The sequence below is a fragment of the Stegodyphus dumicola genome, chromosome 7 (genome assembly GCF_044657685.1).
Source record: "Stegodyphus dumicola isolate Sdum_Otavi_A_Nest chromosome 7, ASM4465768v1".
In the NCBI taxonomy this organism is placed as follows: Eukaryota; Metazoa; Arthropoda; class Arachnida; order Araneae; family Eresidae; genus Stegodyphus; species Stegodyphus dumicola.
The window spans coordinates 207,366,633-207,385,131 of NC_140774.1; the positions used below are offsets into that span (position 1 = coordinate 207,366,633).

The 18,499-nt window shown below is 34.2% G+C and overlaps 2 protein-coding genes and 1 long non-coding RNA gene across 11 annotated transcripts in view; 2 read left to right on the forward strand and 1 right to left on the reverse strand.

The window, feature by feature from the left end:
* The window catches only part of LOC146996617 (uncharacterized), a 48,704-nt gene extending 37,505 nt beyond the window's left edge, over positions 1 to 11,199 (forward strand). For 7 of the 9 annotated variants that reach the window (XR_015042343.1, XR_015042341.1, XR_015042337.1 and 4 more), the window contains 2 exons: positions 2,701 to 2,848; positions 9,233 to 11,199. This is a non-coding gene — a long non-coding RNA (uncharacterized LOC146996617). The remainder of the gene's footprint in view (positions 1 to 2,700; positions 2,849 to 9,232) is intronic. The other 2 variants (XR_015042338.1, XR_015042344.1) reach the window with 1 other exon arrangement.
* The window catches only part of LOC146996616 (inositol polyphosphate-5-phosphatase A-like), a 206,280-nt gene that overhangs the window by 145,308 nt on the left and 42,473 nt on the right, over positions 1 to 18,499 (reverse strand). The window lies entirely within an intron of this gene.
* Positions 15,380 to 18,499, forward strand: part of LOC118203199 (transcription factor unc-3-like) — an 87,762-nt gene continuing 84,642 nt past the window's right edge. Inside the window, exon 1 of the mRNA XM_085821296.1 lies at positions 15,380 to 15,492. Coding sequence (XP_085677422.1) covers positions 15,395 to 15,492 — 98 coding nt within the window. The 5' untranslated portion in view covers positions 15,380 to 15,394. The remainder of the gene's footprint in view (positions 15,493 to 18,499) is intronic.

Genomic DNA, 18,499 nt, shown 5'->3' on the forward strand with positions numbered 1-18,499 from the left:
GAGCACAACGACTTGAACAAACTTCTAAGACAGGTCAGCTTCTTTTCATGGATAACGGCCCTCTTCATCTACATTCATTCAATGCTGAGTTGAACTGGGTAACAGGTTAGCTGTTGGCTCTGGGCCCATAACCCTTATGGCAGTGGAGATAAATGCAAATCATATTTTGCTTCCCTTAAATAAAGCTAAGACTAATCTAAATAAAATTCATGCTTTATTCCATAAATTAAAATAAAATAAGTTAGTACTGTAGCCTTTACATTTAAAATCATTTGAGTGAAAGAAAACTAGCATTATGCTAACTCATTATAACTCATTCGCCAATACCGGCGTACATATAATACTCGGCCAATCAGCGGCAACCACGTTAGCTTACCACCGATTGAACTCCGATCAAAATTTGCATAAGGAAAAACTAAAGCCAACAATTATAGCCATCAAGCGATGTATGTCAGGGGTAAAATGAGTCTGAATCTGTTAAGAATGAATGCGAAGTTGCTGGTTACGCTTTTTGCACCTCCGTATTTGGTTACATTAGTGGATACTCTGAGAAGACGATGTGTAGGATGTGCTTGAGCAGTTTATCTCAGTATTTCCCCTTACTGTACTCGCTGTCACTTAATGCACATTTAAGAACACAAATTTTCTTTCCTGGAAGGGTAACTAGCTGTAAGCATCGATAAGAATGCACTAGATAAGATGGCATGGCGAGAAATGTACGCGTTCCTAAACAAACTCCCCCAAATTTATTGCCCTTCTTAAACGGAAAGGTTTCCACATGTGAGTTGTGAGTGAGAGGACTTTACTTGAACGTCTCATGTTCTCATGAGCTCGTATTTCTAGGGAAATAGAGTATTGCAAGATCTGCTTATTGTTAAACTAAAACGTTAGGAATTCTAATTTTTGTCCTTGAAATTGTGGTTTAGTTTTATAAAAGTAGTACTGGAGCTCATCTTATTTAGGGCTCCGGTGTGTTCTGGCTACAATTGTAATTTATCTTAAAAATTTAGAAGCACCGGAGCTGGGCTCCGCCACAATTTAAGCACTGGGCATGCCACTTCTATTGTTCTGGTATTTTTACTAACCCAAACTGCCCAGCTGTGGCTCAAATGAAAAATGGACAGGACCCCTATCGTAATGTGCCCGGTGCTGCATGGAGCCTCTGAGGTGACAAGCACCGCACATCTACAATTAATTAGCATTCCCCTTGTCCAGAGCATCCAAGATGGTATGGGAAAGGGTGAGAGGCCTTAACACCAGTCGCTGATTGAAATACAGTGCCATACAAGAGGCTTGGCAGATAGTACATTGCCATACAATAATACTTTGGTTCATACACCATGTCGCATTTAAAGTACAACATATTACATATTGTTACGGATTTGGTATAGAAATAGCTAATGTTAGTAGAATTATAAATTAAATTGTTTTATTCCCCGTGCAGTGCAGCGCATGACGAATATTAAGAAAAGGCTATGCCTGAAAATTAAAAATACAAGAGCATGTGCATTTAATAAATAAATATCTCTTTTTGATTTCGAGAAAGTACTGGAAAATTCTAGCGCGTGATTTTAAAATCTTATAAAAGGAGGAAAACATCTCAGTTCGTAGTAGTTGCTTGCTTAGTTTGTTGTTGTTTAGAAAACTGCTCTTGTTGATTGTAGCGAATTCGCGGATTAGCGTTCTTTAGCTGTTTTGAATTACGTTCTATTGGATATTTGAGTAGTTAAAAGATAACTACTGTGAGATATTGTAATACTGCATGATAATTTGAGAAAATTTAAGCATTTTTGTTGTGATAATAATAAATTTTTGTTCATTTTTCATCGGACTTGTGCATTCATTTCATAACGAGCCCGTACGCACGCAACAATTTTTGGTGTCAGAAGTGGGATTTGAATGCCAATAACAAGAGGGATGGAAGAACAATTGAGACAGCTCATTACTGATTTTGCTGCTTTCCAAGAAAAGATGGAAGCTGGCCAAACATCTTTTAAAGAAGAAATGAAATTGGGCCAGGAATCCCTCAAAGGAGAAATGAAATTGGGCCAGGAATCCATTAAGGAAGAGATGAAATCTCTTAAAAATGAGATGAAAGCAGGTCAGGACGAAATGAAAAGATGTATAGATGTTTGTAAACGCATGGCTGCTTTTTAAATATGCGACAAGCGGTTTGGTGGAAGGGAAGAGGAATGGAGACCCCCCGGGGTGCTCTCCATCAATATGGGGGGTGGAACTGAGCTAAATAGCACCGTCACCTGTAAGGTGCTCAATGCTGTTGCCAACGACAGGCGTATCTTGCACTCCTTGCCAAGAGGAATTTTGTGGGTTTGGGCTGATTTTACAGTCAGACAAGTGAGCATAAGTAACAACAACAAAGTTACTGGAGCACTAGGAGGGCAAATGATGAGATATTGGCTTTTAACATTATATGTTCACTGAGTTCTGTTTGCACAATACTGCATTCTATTGCATTGTTTGTACAATATCCTGTTTGTTTTGTGTGCATTCTGTTTTGTTTTGTTCTGTTTGTACGCTGCGGTTGGAAGTAAAAAAAAAAAAATTCTATAATTTGATTCGTTTCAAAAGAGAATCTGCATTTGTGACTATTCAAATCATTTCGTTTAAAGGAGATGTGACACGTTCTCCGGCTTTTACTTTTTCAAATGATCTAAGAAATTGCTCTTCATTTCATTTCAGTTCCATGAAATGGTCAACCGGGATGAATTGTGCAGGAGTTTATTGCAACGTTATCTGATCATCGTCTTCGCTCCCACCAGCAAGCCTATAGATAGGAACAAGGAATGGATTCTTGGTAGAGAGAACAGTGTTATGTCCTATCATATCTGTAAGTGTTTTTAGGATTTGATTGTTACCTGCTATAGGAAATAAGACATGGGAAAATAAAACAAGTCACTGAAACATAATTTGTAAACATAATTTCACTTTGATTTCTTCCCGACCGTAAAAGTGGGGGGGGGGCAGAAAAGGTATTTGTGATGCGATTAAAACTACTGAAATATTTTTATATGTATCTTTTATTTTACACATTTAATTTTTGCATTTCTAAGCAATAGAAATGTTTAAAATTTAGAAATCGAAGTGTTTTAAATTTGAAATATAACTTTTTTATTTAAATTTAGTACAACTTCAACGTGAGGGTGGCATTGATTAGAAAAATGATTTTTAGCATTTCGAGCGATAATTTCACGTGGGTCTCTCATTTTTAAGCAGCTTTATTCTGCTTGGATTATGGAAAGCCACTGCAATAAAAGTTTTCATTTGTTGCTGTAAAAATCTGAATCAGTAATTGAAAGCTGAAAACTAACATTTTTGTTTAAATACAGAAAATCTCAACATCGCAATAACATTGATTGTAAAAATGATTATGTGCATCTATAAAGAGAGAATAATCTCATGCAGACTCTTAAAAATTTCAGCCGAAGCATACCGCAGTAAGATTTTGCATCTTTTTTTGCTAAAAATATGAAAAATTCAGAAAAAGGAAATTGAAATTTAGTATTTTTATTTTAATTAATAAAACTGCAGCCTAAAATGACATTGATTGTAAAAACCATTTTGTGCATTTTAAGCGATAATCTCGCATAAGTCTTTTTTTTTTTTTTCAAGTGACTGTATTCTGCTCGCTTCCTTGAAAATCTCAATAATGGAAGTTATTACTTAGAATTTTGATGCTTGAAAGCACTTTCCAACCATACAAAAAAATGGCTAACGCACAGATTTAAAATATTAATAAATTTCGATTGTATCTGTTCAAAACATCTGTTTGCGAATTCGCGGCAATTTTCCAGTATTTAATCTAAAATTCTCAAGACTGAGTTTGAGCAAAAATTAAGATGAGTAATATTTTCATTGCTGTAAATACATCACTATTATGATCAATAATTATATTAATATGAATTATAATAATTAGATAATTGTAGGATAATTTTTTAAACTGAAATAAATTCCTCAAACAAAAAATAAAGCTGCCAAAACAATTTAAAAGGCATTATAAAAATTGCCAAACAACAAAATGTCGCCAAACATCGTGGTTTGTAATTTTAATTTGAAATTTCAGTTATACATATTAGGTGCAAACTCAGCCTTAGTTTGATGTAGATTTTCAATAACTCTGTTGATTTTGAAAGCATCGGACACAAGTCTCTTCTCTTCAGGAGCAAACAGCCCACCAGCGGCCGAGCGATAAAGTCGCTGAACACTGGTAGTTCGATACGATGTTCAAATTCCGCAAATGGATTGGCTGCATGAGTCATTTCGTGGCTTTCACCATTTGAAATGTGTATACGAGCCAGTTTCCCTTAGAAAGTCCTCTATATGAAGGCATCCTTCCCTTAGATAGATAGCCCTCAAGGCTTTACCATCATCTCAATAAATAAAATCAGGAGCAAAGAAATTCTCTGAAAATATCTATGCCTAACTTGGCCGAGCAGTAAAGTCGCTGAACATTAGTAGGTTGGAATCCCGGCAAACGGGCTGGCTGCATGACGTTTTCGTGCTTTTCCTGATGTGTAACATGTATACGAACCAGTTTTACTTCGAAAATCCTCCACGAAGGCATCACTCTCTTTAGGCAGATATTCCTGGAGGGCTTTAGCGTAATTAAAATATAATACTGTACCCGAATAAAGTTACATTTTTTCTCGAATTTTTTCATCAAGGTTATTATTAGTGAGTTGTAAGTTATAAATAAGAACCGGTTTATTTCAGCGAGTGACCGGTACTCATCTGATCCCATAAAAAGAAGAAATTTCTACCCTAGAGAGAGTGTACGCTTACTTACTTACCACCAGCTCAGTTGCTGTACCTCCTGTTGTATGACTCAATTGATGGAGCATTCTATTATCACTAGGCCCAGCCAAAATTTTCCGTGGAGTATTAAAAATTGTAGCGAAATTTATAAGTTACTCTGGAAGATGGGTTATTAAAGAAACCCTGTGCTGAATGAGTATTTTAGCAGTGTTTTATGCATTGTGATTGTGAGTTTATAGAGAATGTTGACTGTAGAGTTTGGATATAAGAAGTTATTCTGATGCATTAAAACGAACAATATCAACTGGGTATATTAATGTGCATCCTATGTGCTATTCACATATTTCCAGAGTTCCTATTTAATATTTGCTTGTCACGTTCATTGTACTCACTCGTGTTGAGTTGAAAACTGTGTTCATTGAAAAACATGTGCGGTTCACTTTTACACGGAGCACCATTTTATATCTGCTTGGCATATTGAACTGGTTACTGGTAGCGAACACTTGAAGATGAGACTAGAAAATATTAAGAGTATATGCAGGACTAACGCTAGTTTACGAGACTTGAAATATTAGAGTATACGTTTAAGAACACTCATCTTTTCTACGGGTTTCCCTAGTAGAACGGCAGATATAGCATTGTCCCATTTTACTTTTTTATTTATTTTGTGCAGTGTGCTTCTTTGCATATTCTTCGATCATTCCTTAAGCAGTGTTAGCATCGGACACAAGTCTCTTCTCTTCAGGAGCAAACAGCCCACCAGCGGCCGAGCGATAAAGTCGCTGAACACTGGTAGTTCGATACGATGTTCAAATTCCGCAAATGGATTGGCTGCATGAGTCATTTCGTGGCTTTCACCATTTGAAATGTGTATACGAGCCAGTTTCCCTTAGAAAGTCCTCTATATGAAGGCATCCTTCCCTTAGATAGATAGCCCTCAAGGCTTTACCATCATCTCAATAAATAAAATCAGGAGCAAAGAAATTCTCTGAAAATATCTATGCCTAACTTGGCCGAGCAGTAAAGTCGCTGAACATTAGTAGGTTGGAATCCCGGCAAACGGGCTGGCTGCATGACGTTTTCGTGCTTTTCCTGATGTGTAACATGTATACGAACCAGTTTTACTTCGAAAATCCTCCACGAAGGCATCACTCTCTTTAGGCAGATATTCCTGGAGGGCTTTAGCGTAATTAAAATATAATACTGTACCCGAATAAGGTTACATTTTTTCTCAAATTTTTTCATCAAGGTTATTATTAGTGAGTTGTAAGTTATAAATAAGAACCGGTTTATTTCAGCGAGTGAACGGTACTCATCTGATCCCATAAAATGAAGAAGTTTCTACCCTAGAGAGAGTGTACGCTTACTTACCACCAGCTGAGTTGCTGTACCTCCTGTTGTATGACTCAATTGATGGAGCATTCTATTATCACTAGGCCCAGACAAAATTTTCCGTGGAGTATTAAAAATTGTAGCGAAATTTATAAGTTACTCTGGAAGATGGGTTATTAAAGAAACCCTGTGATGAATGAGTATTTTAGCAGTGTTTTATGCATTGTGATTGTGAGTTTATAGAGAATGTTGACTGTAGAGTTTGGATATAAGAAGTTATTCTGATGCATTAAAACGAACAATATCAACTGGGTATATTAATGTGCATCCTATGTGCTATTCACATATTTCCAGAGTTCCTATTTAATATTTGCTTGTCACGTTCATTGTACTCACTCGTGTTGAGTTGAAAACTGTGTTCATTGAAAAACGTGCGGTTCACTTTTACACGGAGCACCATTTTATATCTGCTTGGCATATTGAACTGGTTTTTGGTAGCGAACACTTGAAGATGAGACTAGAAAATATTAAGAGTATATGCAGGACTAACGCTAGTTTACGAGACTTGAAATATTAGAGTATACGTTTAAGAACACTCATCTTTTCTACGGGTTTCCCTAGTAGAACGGCAGATATAGCATTGTCCCATTTTACTTTTTTATTTATTTTGTGCAGTGTGCTTCTTTGCGTATTCTTCGATCATTCCTTAAGCAGTGTTATTTGCATTCATTCTATTATGCGTGCATTCTTAATATCTTTCTTGTGTTGCATTCAGGGTTGAGCAATATATCTGGAGACTAGCCTCCGTTAGGTGAGTAAGCATTGTGCATGCACCCTGCTCACTATGTTTATCTCAATTATATTGCTGAATGCTTAATCATTCCTGTTATTTGCAGCAGATTAGTGCTTGTTTTTATGTAGAGAAGTCAATTGAATGGCATAGCACCTTTTGTTTTGTTTTCTATTAGTTTTATTTAAAATGGTTCGAACAAATGATTTAGTATTCTCTTATGTAAACTTTCAGCCCTCATAGGCATCTGTTCACATGAAATTTCGCATGTGCATTATATTACTAAAACACATTTTTTAAAATTGTATATTTTTATATCTAATTCTTGAAGATGATTCATGAAATATGAATTCCGTAGTAATAAAAAAATTAAAAGGCATTGTACATAATACCTATAACTAGCTGGGAATGTATGAAATTATTCATATTTCATACATTTCCTAGGAATACCAAATGAGAAACAGGCAAAGCATGAAATACATTTTTGATTCATTTTGAAGAACCTAAACTACTTACTAGAAGTTAATAAATCATGTATGAAAACCCAAATGACTATTAAGAAGGAACCATGGGACTAATGGTTCCTGAATCGCTAAGATGTGTATTTGTGGAAAAGAAAAGTACATTGATTTATCATTTTAAAGGAAGCGTCAATACTGTACAGTACTACGTTGCGGATGCCGAGTTATTTCCCGTACTTCATGAAAACTCATTTGAGTACTGGACATGGGCGAAGCGACAGAATGTTGAAAGAACTTTCAACCAAATACAAAAACATTGCACATAAATGATACTGAACTGTACAACCACCTTTGTGAGCTCTGCCGGAAAAAACAAAAAGTTATTAATAAAGGGCATTGTTGTGAAACTTATGACTATTTCTGAAATTAATTTCCGTTGTCAGGTAGATTGTTGTCTTACTGATTCCCAGTCTCGACCAGATAAAAAATACAAATTTATAATGTTGTATCAAATTCATCTCGCTACTTTTTTACGTATTTTGAATGACAGATTTTTAATGGGACTCTTTCATTACTTTTTCAAAATAACATTTGTACTTTTGAGGAATGAACATCTTTTAATAAAGAGCATTTGTCATTCTATAGAATGTTTATGCATTATACACAAAGCCTAGGCAAAATATGTAATTCTTCAGATGATATAATTTATTTCTTCAGGTAATATAATTTAATTCTTGAGATGATATCATTTTTGTGCATTCCGAGTTATAAAATGAATGAAATGTAACGCTGTTAAGTGAAACTAGCTCCAGGGTGTCTCTATGGTAAATAAATACAGTGAATTTTAAAGAATGCATTTATTCTATTTTGCTTTATGCGCTATCGACGAAGTAGGTTTAATTTAATTTTAGGTTAAGTATAAATGGAATGCAAGAAAAATGTGCATAATTTAATATTTACAAGGAAGCAATGTGGTGTACACATCAGACTCCTTTGAAATGCCCGAAAAATATCCATCCATCTTCTCAGTATTTATTTTCCCAAATAATCCCGTTCCAAATTTTCAAACTAGTTAGCCAAAAAGCCTTTGCAATCATCAACTTAATCAATTATCAAAAGGATGATCCATGCTTATTGCGTTATTTGCGGGAACTTCATTAATGCTTTCACCTTGTTTAAAATTTTTGTATTCGTCTGCGAGACTATCTGCACAGTCGTAAAGCGTTACCATGGTTACCAGTTTTTGCTTTACCATTGTTATTGTTAAAAATAAAATAAAATGGCTGTTCTAAAGCTTCAAAGTTGTGTTTTAATTGTTTATTTAGACAACATTTTTTAATTACACCTGAAGCTTCAATTTCAGACCATGTTAATTCACTGCTGTATATCCATATAAAAGGTTCTGCTCCATCAAAACTTCTTTCTGTGCCTTAGTGTAATAATGAATGCATTGTAGAATGTTGTAAGCTCTTTTAGGTTTGTATTAATATCATTTGAGTGTATTCTGGACTTTTAAAATTTAAACACATAAGTGGAAAAATATGAATAACTGGCTGAGAGGCAGGCACCGCATCGCCAGACGAGATCATTTCTAGTCAAAAGAGGACTTCTGGTAAGCCTAATGATATTCCAAGTTTTCTTGCAGTATCTCTATATTTAGCTTCTCAGCTAATATCTTAATTTTCTGTCATAAGCAAAGTTAATAATTTAAATAACAATATTAACAATGTTCCATTATGTAACAGTGTTTCATTATGTAACACTGTTCCGTTAGCAATTTTCTGTTAATAACGTTTTGTTCTTTCTATTTAAATGAATGAATGAGTATTTATTTAAATTTTGATTAAATATTTATTTGAATCTCCTTTGAATTTAGGTGAACTGTTGTTGGAATGGGAAGGTCGTCAAGCTCGTATCGTCCGCCCAGATGTGTAAACTGTCAATGGCGCCCTACACATGATTTGATCGTGTAATGATGATGAGGCGTGATCTTACCAAATCAGGTGCTCCCATTGGTCCACCTAGCAATGGCTTCTTATCCATCATTCCAGCATTTTTGCAGTCGCGATCTTTTTCTGAAGACCAACACATCATAGAAAGAATAAAGGAAAACATAAAAAGGCAACGAAAACTGCTGTCAAACACTTACTGTGGTTAAGAGAAAAAAAGAAAGTTTCCCCCCCCCCAAAAAAAAACTCTCTGAAAAGTGCATTTTAGAAGAAGAGGTGATTTCTGTGCAGTGTTGTGTTCTTTCATTGTGCAGGAACGTGAACCTTCAGACCAATACCAGAAAATGTATTAGAAATTCACGAACTGAAGTGTAAAAAAATGTATGTTTTGGGGTAGGGTATGAATAATTCTGAAATTTGCTTATAATTCAAAGAAAGCCAGTGAAGTGACACCATGGACAATTTTTTGAGAGCTTTTAGATAGAATTTATCAAAACATGTTAAATGGTGAAGAGTAAAATTTATTGCAACATCTAAACTCATTTTTTAATTACAGTACTGAACACGAAATTTGCTGTCAATGTACAGCTGTTCTTAGTTCTATCTATAAAAGGTGAAAGTACCATTCCTGAATACTTGGGATTTTAGAGAAATAATCCACAAAACCTCTACTATGTTTCTTCCCTACTTTACAAAACTTTGTTATTGTATATTAATCTAACACAAAAATTGTTTAAGAAATTTATTTATTCATAATGAAGCGATACACAGATTGAAGTGTGTCAAAAACTATTTAAAGTATATTTATTTTATTAATAACAAATTCTATGTTTTGTGGAATACAATCATTAGAGTCATAGTTTGCTTATTACAAATGGCATCACACAGCTGCTTCAAAAACTACTTAGTTGTAGATTGAAAATTATTTGAAAACAAAGGGATTGTATATATTACATATATAGTATGCCCATATTATACTTATAAATTATATTAATTCAGACATTCATTGAGTTAAAAGTACATGAGAATATATCTTATTCAGTTCTACTTTTAAAAATCTTTGCTGGCAAAACTGATTCAAATTAATGAATTAAATCTGTTTTGCGAGACCATTTTGTTTAATGTAATTTCTTACTTATGTATTGTACTAAAGCTGTTCCCCTAAAAAAATACTGTTATGCTTATGATGCTGAATCATATTATTTGCAATAATATTATTATTACTAATGTAGAAAGATATTTTTATGTATGTATATACGTGTGTGACGAAGAAACACACCTTTGTTGAAATGCTTCATAACACACACTGCTGTTTTGTCAGTTTGTAGTAATATATGCTTGAATGTTAATGTTTGACCAATGTATGAAAATGTAAATCTTACCAATGTATGGAAATATTTAAATTGTTGGATATAAATGAAAGGACCACTTTGGTTCACAAAATGCTACAGCAGAAAAAAAAATTGTGACTTGCTTTAGTTTTTCTTATTTTTGTGCCCAGTTGGAATAGGTGGCACTATATGGGTGCTATGATTCCGTAGTATGTTGTATTATTATGGTTACTATTTTGTTACAAAAACCGTTAATGATTATTTTTGCAGCAGCACACAATAAAGCATTTGCTGTATTAGATGTGAACAAAACTTTGTTGTGGTCTTTGTCCTCCCCCTTATTGTGAATTAACGAGACTGTCAATCCAGAATTTTAATAAGAATTATTTGGAAAACGACATTTCCTTAATTTTTTTAACTTGTTTTACAATTGATAATTTACCAATTTCATGATTGATATGGACTTTTTTCCTACTAAATGAATTCGGAAAATTCTGATTTAAATTACATGTTTCTAAACCATTTACTGTTATGTAATAAATGAATTATTCTTTTTCATCTAATGATAGAACTTCCAAGGTTTCTAATCTGCAAAATTTATATAAATACATATTTCTTTTTCTGATGCATATAAAACTTTCCGGCTCATATTAGCATTTTAAAACAAAAAAACTAAATTAAATAAACTAGTAATTTTTAAATAGTTTTTTTAAAGCTGAAATTCAGATTTTTTTTAAACAAAAATAAAATAAATATAAAACATGAAATAAAGATTTAAGGGGAAAAAATGGCAAATAAAGCTACTAGAAATATTTAAAAGTAACTTTAAACATTTAACTTTTAGAATTTTAAGATAAAATATTTAAGACAAATACGCTTACTGTAATTTTTAAATTGTGTAAATTTACTTGCTTGAATTTTGACCCTTTTAAATTAAACAAAAACACATATTAAAAATATAAACAAAAATATTAAAATACAAAAGCACAAAATAAAACATGTTACAATTTAAACATTGCAGGCATTGTTTTGTTTGAATTTTAGTATTTTAAACTAAAACTTTTCAAACAAAAATAAAATAAATATAAAACATGAAATAAAGATTTAAGGGGAAAAAATGGCAAATAAAGCTACTAGAAATATTTAAATGTAACTGTAAGCATTTAACTTTTAGAATTTTAAGATAAAATAAGACAAGTATGCTTACTGTAATTTTTAAATTGTGTAAATTTACTTGCTTGAATTTTGACCCTTTTAAATTAAACAAAAACACATATTAAAAATATAAACAAACATATTAAAATACAAAAGCACAAAATAATGCATGTTACAATTTAAACATTGTAGGCATTTTTTGTTTGAATTTTAGTATTTTAAACTAAAACTTAAACAGCAAAATTGCACACTTTGAATTTATCTGTTTTGATGAAAATTGCAGACGAATTCTAAATGTTCTGTGAGTTGGTTCAGTAAGTAATATCAGTGACAGCTATGGAAAATACAAATATATGGAAAATACAAAAAATATTAACTAACACAAAATTGATCAAAATATTCAAACGAGAAACTTAAATTTTTGAATCAGTTTATGTATTTAATTTGTCAATATTTAGCCTTTTAATTAGGATAGCTCCCAAAGCCTTTCTCCTCTCCTTACATAAAACAGTCTTGGCACTGGAGTATGCCGGTATTTTAGTAATAAAATCATAACCTTTTTGATATAATTCTGAAAGTAGTTTTGGAAATATATGGGGAACGGGAACTGATTTTTTTTGGGGGGGGGACTTTTCTTCTGCAAGTCTCTAACTTCCTTTTAACTTCGTTCTCAGTAATGTTGGGCACGCAGAAATGTACTTCGTATATGTACTTTCTTCAGTACTTTGTATTGAAAATTTCTCTTTACATTTCCTTTACAACGATGTGTCTTTTCTTTTACACATACCCAACTCATTCCTAATTTATTTTTTCGGTGTGGGTAATCATCTACAACTAAACATTCTTTTTTTGTAGAGAGTAATTTTTTTTAAATGGCTATGGGTTCCATCGCAGATTTTTTTTCGACGCTAAAAAAGACATACACGCTTCATAAGGATCAAACATCGACTGAGAAAATGAGAAAGACATTTTCTATTATAAGTATCGGCTTTTCTCTACAGCAGGTGCAAAGCTCGAAACTACACAATAGATGACATATGACTGATTAGGAAAACAACACAATAAGTGCGAGAATGTCCGCTCTGTCCACCTAGCTACTCTCACGTGTCCGCTGTAGCCACTGTCCGCTCTGACCGCGTAACCAATACAACCACCAAGAACCGGCTCAGTGTGCGCAGGTGAAACAGAAATATCAAACTTCCATCCTGGATCCTGGTATGTCTGAAAAACTTAAAGGAAGACAAGCCTAAGATACTAATTCTGAAATGCATATTATTTTAAAAGATAACAAACCTATATCTCTGATACCCAGAAGATATAAGAGATAAAGAAAGTGTTCAACTAAAACAAGTAAAATCTATTTTACAATTGGATTTGGATGTTCATGAAGAACAAGTTATGTCTTTGGAAAGAAAACTTTCCGTATCAGGCTGTAGAAATTTTACAGAAACAACTATTAGATGCCAAGAATGAAATAGAAGCTGCGAAAATACAAATGTTTAAGGTACAAGAAGAAAATAAGAAAACATATAACTTTCGAAGACGTTCTTCAAAATGTTATGAAATTAATGATTTAGTAGCAATCACCAAAGATAAAATCCTGTCTGAGAAAGAAAATAAAGTTCAAAATGTTAAACTGAACATGCAAGAAATGCTAGCTTTAGAAAAAGATTGCATGAGGGAAATTATGGAGAAGAGATTATTTGCTAAACAAGCAGAATTAGAAAGGAAAATGTGTATCACTCATGAAGATATCAGAATTATATCAGAAAGGTTGTCGTCAGTTGCGAGAAATTCTTAATGCTGATGATTGGGAACATTAGGGAGACCTGTGTGGTGCTGATGCTGTTCCAACGCCATCTAGTGCGACTTCAACATCAATTTACAAAGCAACTAAACATAAGACAACGTCACAGAAGAGGCGTTTCTTGAAGAATCTTCTGTCCCCAAAAGAAGACTTTCTAAAGCAATATCAGCTGTTAATTTTATATCTGAAGTAAGCAAACAAAATGCTTTTAATTTTCAAGCAAATACTGATTATACTTCTGGAAAAGAAATAATTGACGCAGAAATTCAAAATAGTTTTGAAACTTACGGAGAAGAGCTTCGAAAAGATGCGAAAATACAAATGTTTAAGGTACAAGAAGAAAATAAGAAAACATATAACTTTCGAAGACGTTCTTCAAAATGTTATGAAATTAATGATTTAGTAGCAATCAAAAGGACGCAATTTGGACCAATAAGTTAAAATCAAAGTATTTAGGCTTGTATAAGATTGTCAAAATAAAGAATAATGACTCCTATGATGTTGTAAAAGAAGGAGATCATGAAGGACCCACTAAAACAAGTACATGCGCTGAATACATAAAACAATGGACTCAAGCAGAAGAAGATGAATAAAATAATACTGATTATGACGTTCTTAACCTGAAGTGATACAACTGATAACCGAACTGTGAGTTTCCACCTAATAATGACTTTTATTTCAGTAAATGCTATTTTTAAGATGAAATGCACATTTCCAAAACTGTTAAAGATTGAAGATATTTTTCGTTTTAGATGAAATATAGAAGGGACTGTTGACGATGTTATTGTGCAAAGATGGACAATTAAGATGTTTCCTTTCAATATTGTCCTTAGCACACAATCTTCCCCTCTCCCTTCGTACTTCTTTTCAGGTTTCGGCTTATTTACGATGATGGTTCTTTTTATGATGTCAAGAGTAGAATAATGTCTTCGAGGTCGACGCATAGCAGGAACCCGAATGTGGGATACTAAATCCATAGTTTAACAATTTTCTTCGCGAGCTGTCTAATTTTTAGCTGTTGACTGCAAGAGTGAAATTGATAGAACTTTGAACAGTTTGTTTTATGAGAGGAGATGTAAGATGTTGTTTTATAGATATAAAGTGTTATAGATGTTGTGTTAATAAATGAACGATATTATACAGTCGGTAGATGGAGCAAAATGACAAAAACCTAATCCAGAAATCTTTTTTTTTCTTTTTTCCCTTTCTGAATATTTCTGAAAATCATGTCTCTATTTTTTGAGAAATAAATAAATAATAAAATTCAATTAAAAATTTTTACTTGAGATGAAATCAGAATGGCTTTCTAGTGAACAAATGTGAACAAATTTTCAACGAAAGAAGTACTCAGCAATAAGTACTACAACTTTTTCAAATTTAGTTTTCCAATTAGGAACACAAGATAGAGTAAAAAGTGGATTTCTTGTAAGATTTCATTTCTTTTTCTTGGAAAAAGTAGGAAATTACGTAATTTTGGAAACTTCCTCAATTGCTTTGAATGAAAAATTCTTCAATTCATATGCAGCCATTCTCAGCTTAATTGCTCATAGCAATCACAGCAGATTACGTTTTATGCTTTCTATAGATTTCTGTAGTGCAGTGGATTTACATTTTACTTTTGTTATTTAAAATTCATTTCCGTACATTGGAATCAAAATATTGAGAATGAATAATTTAAAATGCGAGCGTCCAAAATTCGTTTGCGAAGTTTTTTCAGAAGTTGACGAGTTCCATCGACATGTGGCAACAATTCGCATTTCATTTTCTTTTATCGTTTGCAGATATATTAATTTTTAATGAATAAAGAATTTTTCCTTTGGAAATTTCCCAAAATAGCGATTCTTATCGCAAAGAATCTGCGTGAAATTTTGTCCTCGCAATGGAAATCCGCTAGGTAAGTTTTTGAAACTTTGTAAAATGCTTTTGAAGGCAATATTTTATTCAGCGTAAGAGATTTTGAGTAGTGTAAGATGTTTAATGAAGGGATAGAATACATCGAAGACGAAACTCGCTTTGTTAGATCATTTACTTTAAATAACTGAGTGTCGATCAAGTCGAAGATTTGCTTAGCGATCATCGTTCAATAAATTGGGATATTATTAAAGAAATTTTCATATCATCTAGACCTGTCAAGCTTTTGAACTTTAGTTCATCGCTTGTTCAAAATACAGTAACATGTCTCAGAAACATATCCTTCTTAAAATATAAGAATATTGCTGGTAATGGAATGTAGATTAATGTAATTAATGCTTACTATACCTGAAATTTGATTTAAGGATTTAACTAAAGAATTTGTATTATGGAAGGGAAAACAATCCGAAAGTATTTATAAATATTTTATTTGGTAATGATGTAGTATGCAAACTACCACTTTTTGTTACTTTTTTCTCAAATAGTGCGATTAAAATTCTAATTTTTAGTATAAAAATAAATGCAATTAAGAGTACATAAATGAATATAATTCCATTACTAATTTAAAAACATATTAAATTTTTAATGTCATTGCATTGATATTTCCATTGCTTTATAAAAAAATCGAATGTGTATTACCACATGACTTCCTTGTACGATTTGTTTTTGCTGCATTTAATTTAAACTTATTTCCTCGAATTTCATTAGATATATATTTCTCATTCAGTTAATTCAGTTCACACTTCGTGGCAAGGCAAAAATACATAAAACATCAAAATAACTTTATTAAAATTGAAAAATATAGTCTCTACATAGTATAATAAAAGAAAGAGTCTGTCTGTGTGTGCGTGTCTTTCGTTCGCGCTGCACGTAAGTTAATAGACTCACGGCTACGAAATTTGGTAGATAGGTGCATTTAGACAAGAGCCAGTGCACCTCGAAGCGATTTTTTTCGAAATTCGAATTAAAAATTTTTTTATTTTATGTTTTGTGACGAAATCGCGTCATTTTGAGACATAATGGCCTATAGGAAACGAGATTTTACTCTGCACACTCCATTTTCACATCGTCATGAAATGTAGGCACTTAACTATTTTACGAACTTAAAATAAATTGATCAGGAATAGGATAAGCTTCAGGCCACTTGGTGAAGTAATCAACGACAACGAGTATGTATTTGTTGCCATCAGCAGTTCGTGGCAGAGGTCCCAGGATGTCAAAGGCGATTCGTTCAAAAGGCGCCCCTACGTTGTAACGTTGCAGCTTGCCTCGGCTGCGTCTCTTAGGTCCTTTCCGACCTGCACAGGCATCGCAAGATCGGCACCACTTTTGCACGTCATCCTTTGCATTATTCCAGTAAAAGCGCTCACGAACTCTCTGTAAGGTCTTCATTATTCCAAAGTGACCTCCCGTAGGGCTGTTATGTAGTTCTTTAAGGACATCAGGATTGCGGGATCTTGGAAGTATCAGCTGCCATCGGAACGTCTTCCCATCATCCGATTCGAATTTCCGGTATAAGACGCCGTTTCGAATGTGAAGTGAATCCCAGAGTGCCCAATATTGTTTGGTTGTAGGACTACAGATAGAAATGTCCTGCCAGGTAGGTTTTCTGTTTGACGACTCCATTAGATCAATTATGGGTTTAATGTCGCGGTCTTCCAGCTGGTCTTTCCTGACTTCATCATCACTCCACGGTTCTCGATCAGCCGATGTTGATGTTGTAATTTGTCTTGCGACCGGAGTCAGCAGCTCGTATTTCGCTTCCACCCTGGAACAATATCGACAGTTTTCTTGGCAAGGTCTTCTAGACAGGGCGTCGGCGTTTCCGTGTGATGATCCCTTACGATGACGGATAGTGATGTCATATTCTTGGAGTCTCTGTATCCACCTGGCTATTTGACCCTCAGGATTCTTGAAATTTAAAAGCCAGGTCAATGATGCATGATCGGTGCGGAGCAGAAATTTTCTGCCGTATAGATAGTGATGGAACTGTTCTACAGCTTTGACTATGGCGAGCAACTCTTTCCTGGTGACACAATAATTCCTCTCCGGTTTAGACAGGCACTTGCTCCAGTACGCCACTACACGTTCTTGGCCGTCTGTTTCTTGGGACAAAACAGCACCGACACTTTCATTGCTCGCGTCGGTGTCGAGAATAAATGGTCGGTCGTGCTGAGGATACGTCAGGATTGGAGCAGATGTTAAAGCCTCCTTTAAGTTGTTAAATGCATCGTCGCATTCTTTTGTCCACAAGAACTTTTGGTTGCTCTCTGTCAGCTTGTGAAGGGGTCTTGCGATGGAAGAAAAGTCCTTCACGAATCTCCTATAGTAGGTGCAAAGCCCTAGAAAGCTTCTCAGCTGATGGACATTTTCGGGACGTTTCCAGGATTTAACCGCTGATACCTTTTCAGGATCCGTGCGCACACCTTCTGCAGAGATGACATGTCCCAGGTAAGTCACTTCCTTTCGGAACAATTTGCATTTAGCGGGACTCAGCTTTAGATTGGCTTCTTTCAGTTTCTGAAGCACCTTTCTAAGATTTTCTAGATGCTCTTCAAAACTCTTTCCGACGATGATGATATCGTCCAGGTATATCAGACAGGCTTCATAGGAAAGTCCTTTCAAAACAGTCTCCATGAGGCGTTCGAATGTTGCCGGCGCATTACACAGTCCAAACGGCATCACCTTGAATTGCCAAAGCCCTTGTCCCGTAGTAAATGCCGTCTTTTCTCGGTCATGAAGGTGTATTTCTACCTGCCAATACCCACTCTTTAAATCAAGCGTTGAGAACCACTTGCTTCCAGAAAGAGTGTCTAGAATGTCGTCAATTCTAGGAAGAGGGTAACTGTCTTTCTTCGTAACCTCATTCAACCGGCGATAGTCAACGCAAAATCTTGTTGAGCCGTCTTTCTTTCTGACGAGAACGATGGGAGATGCCCATGGACTTGTTGAAGGCTCGATGACATCGCCTTCTTCCATATCTTTTAACA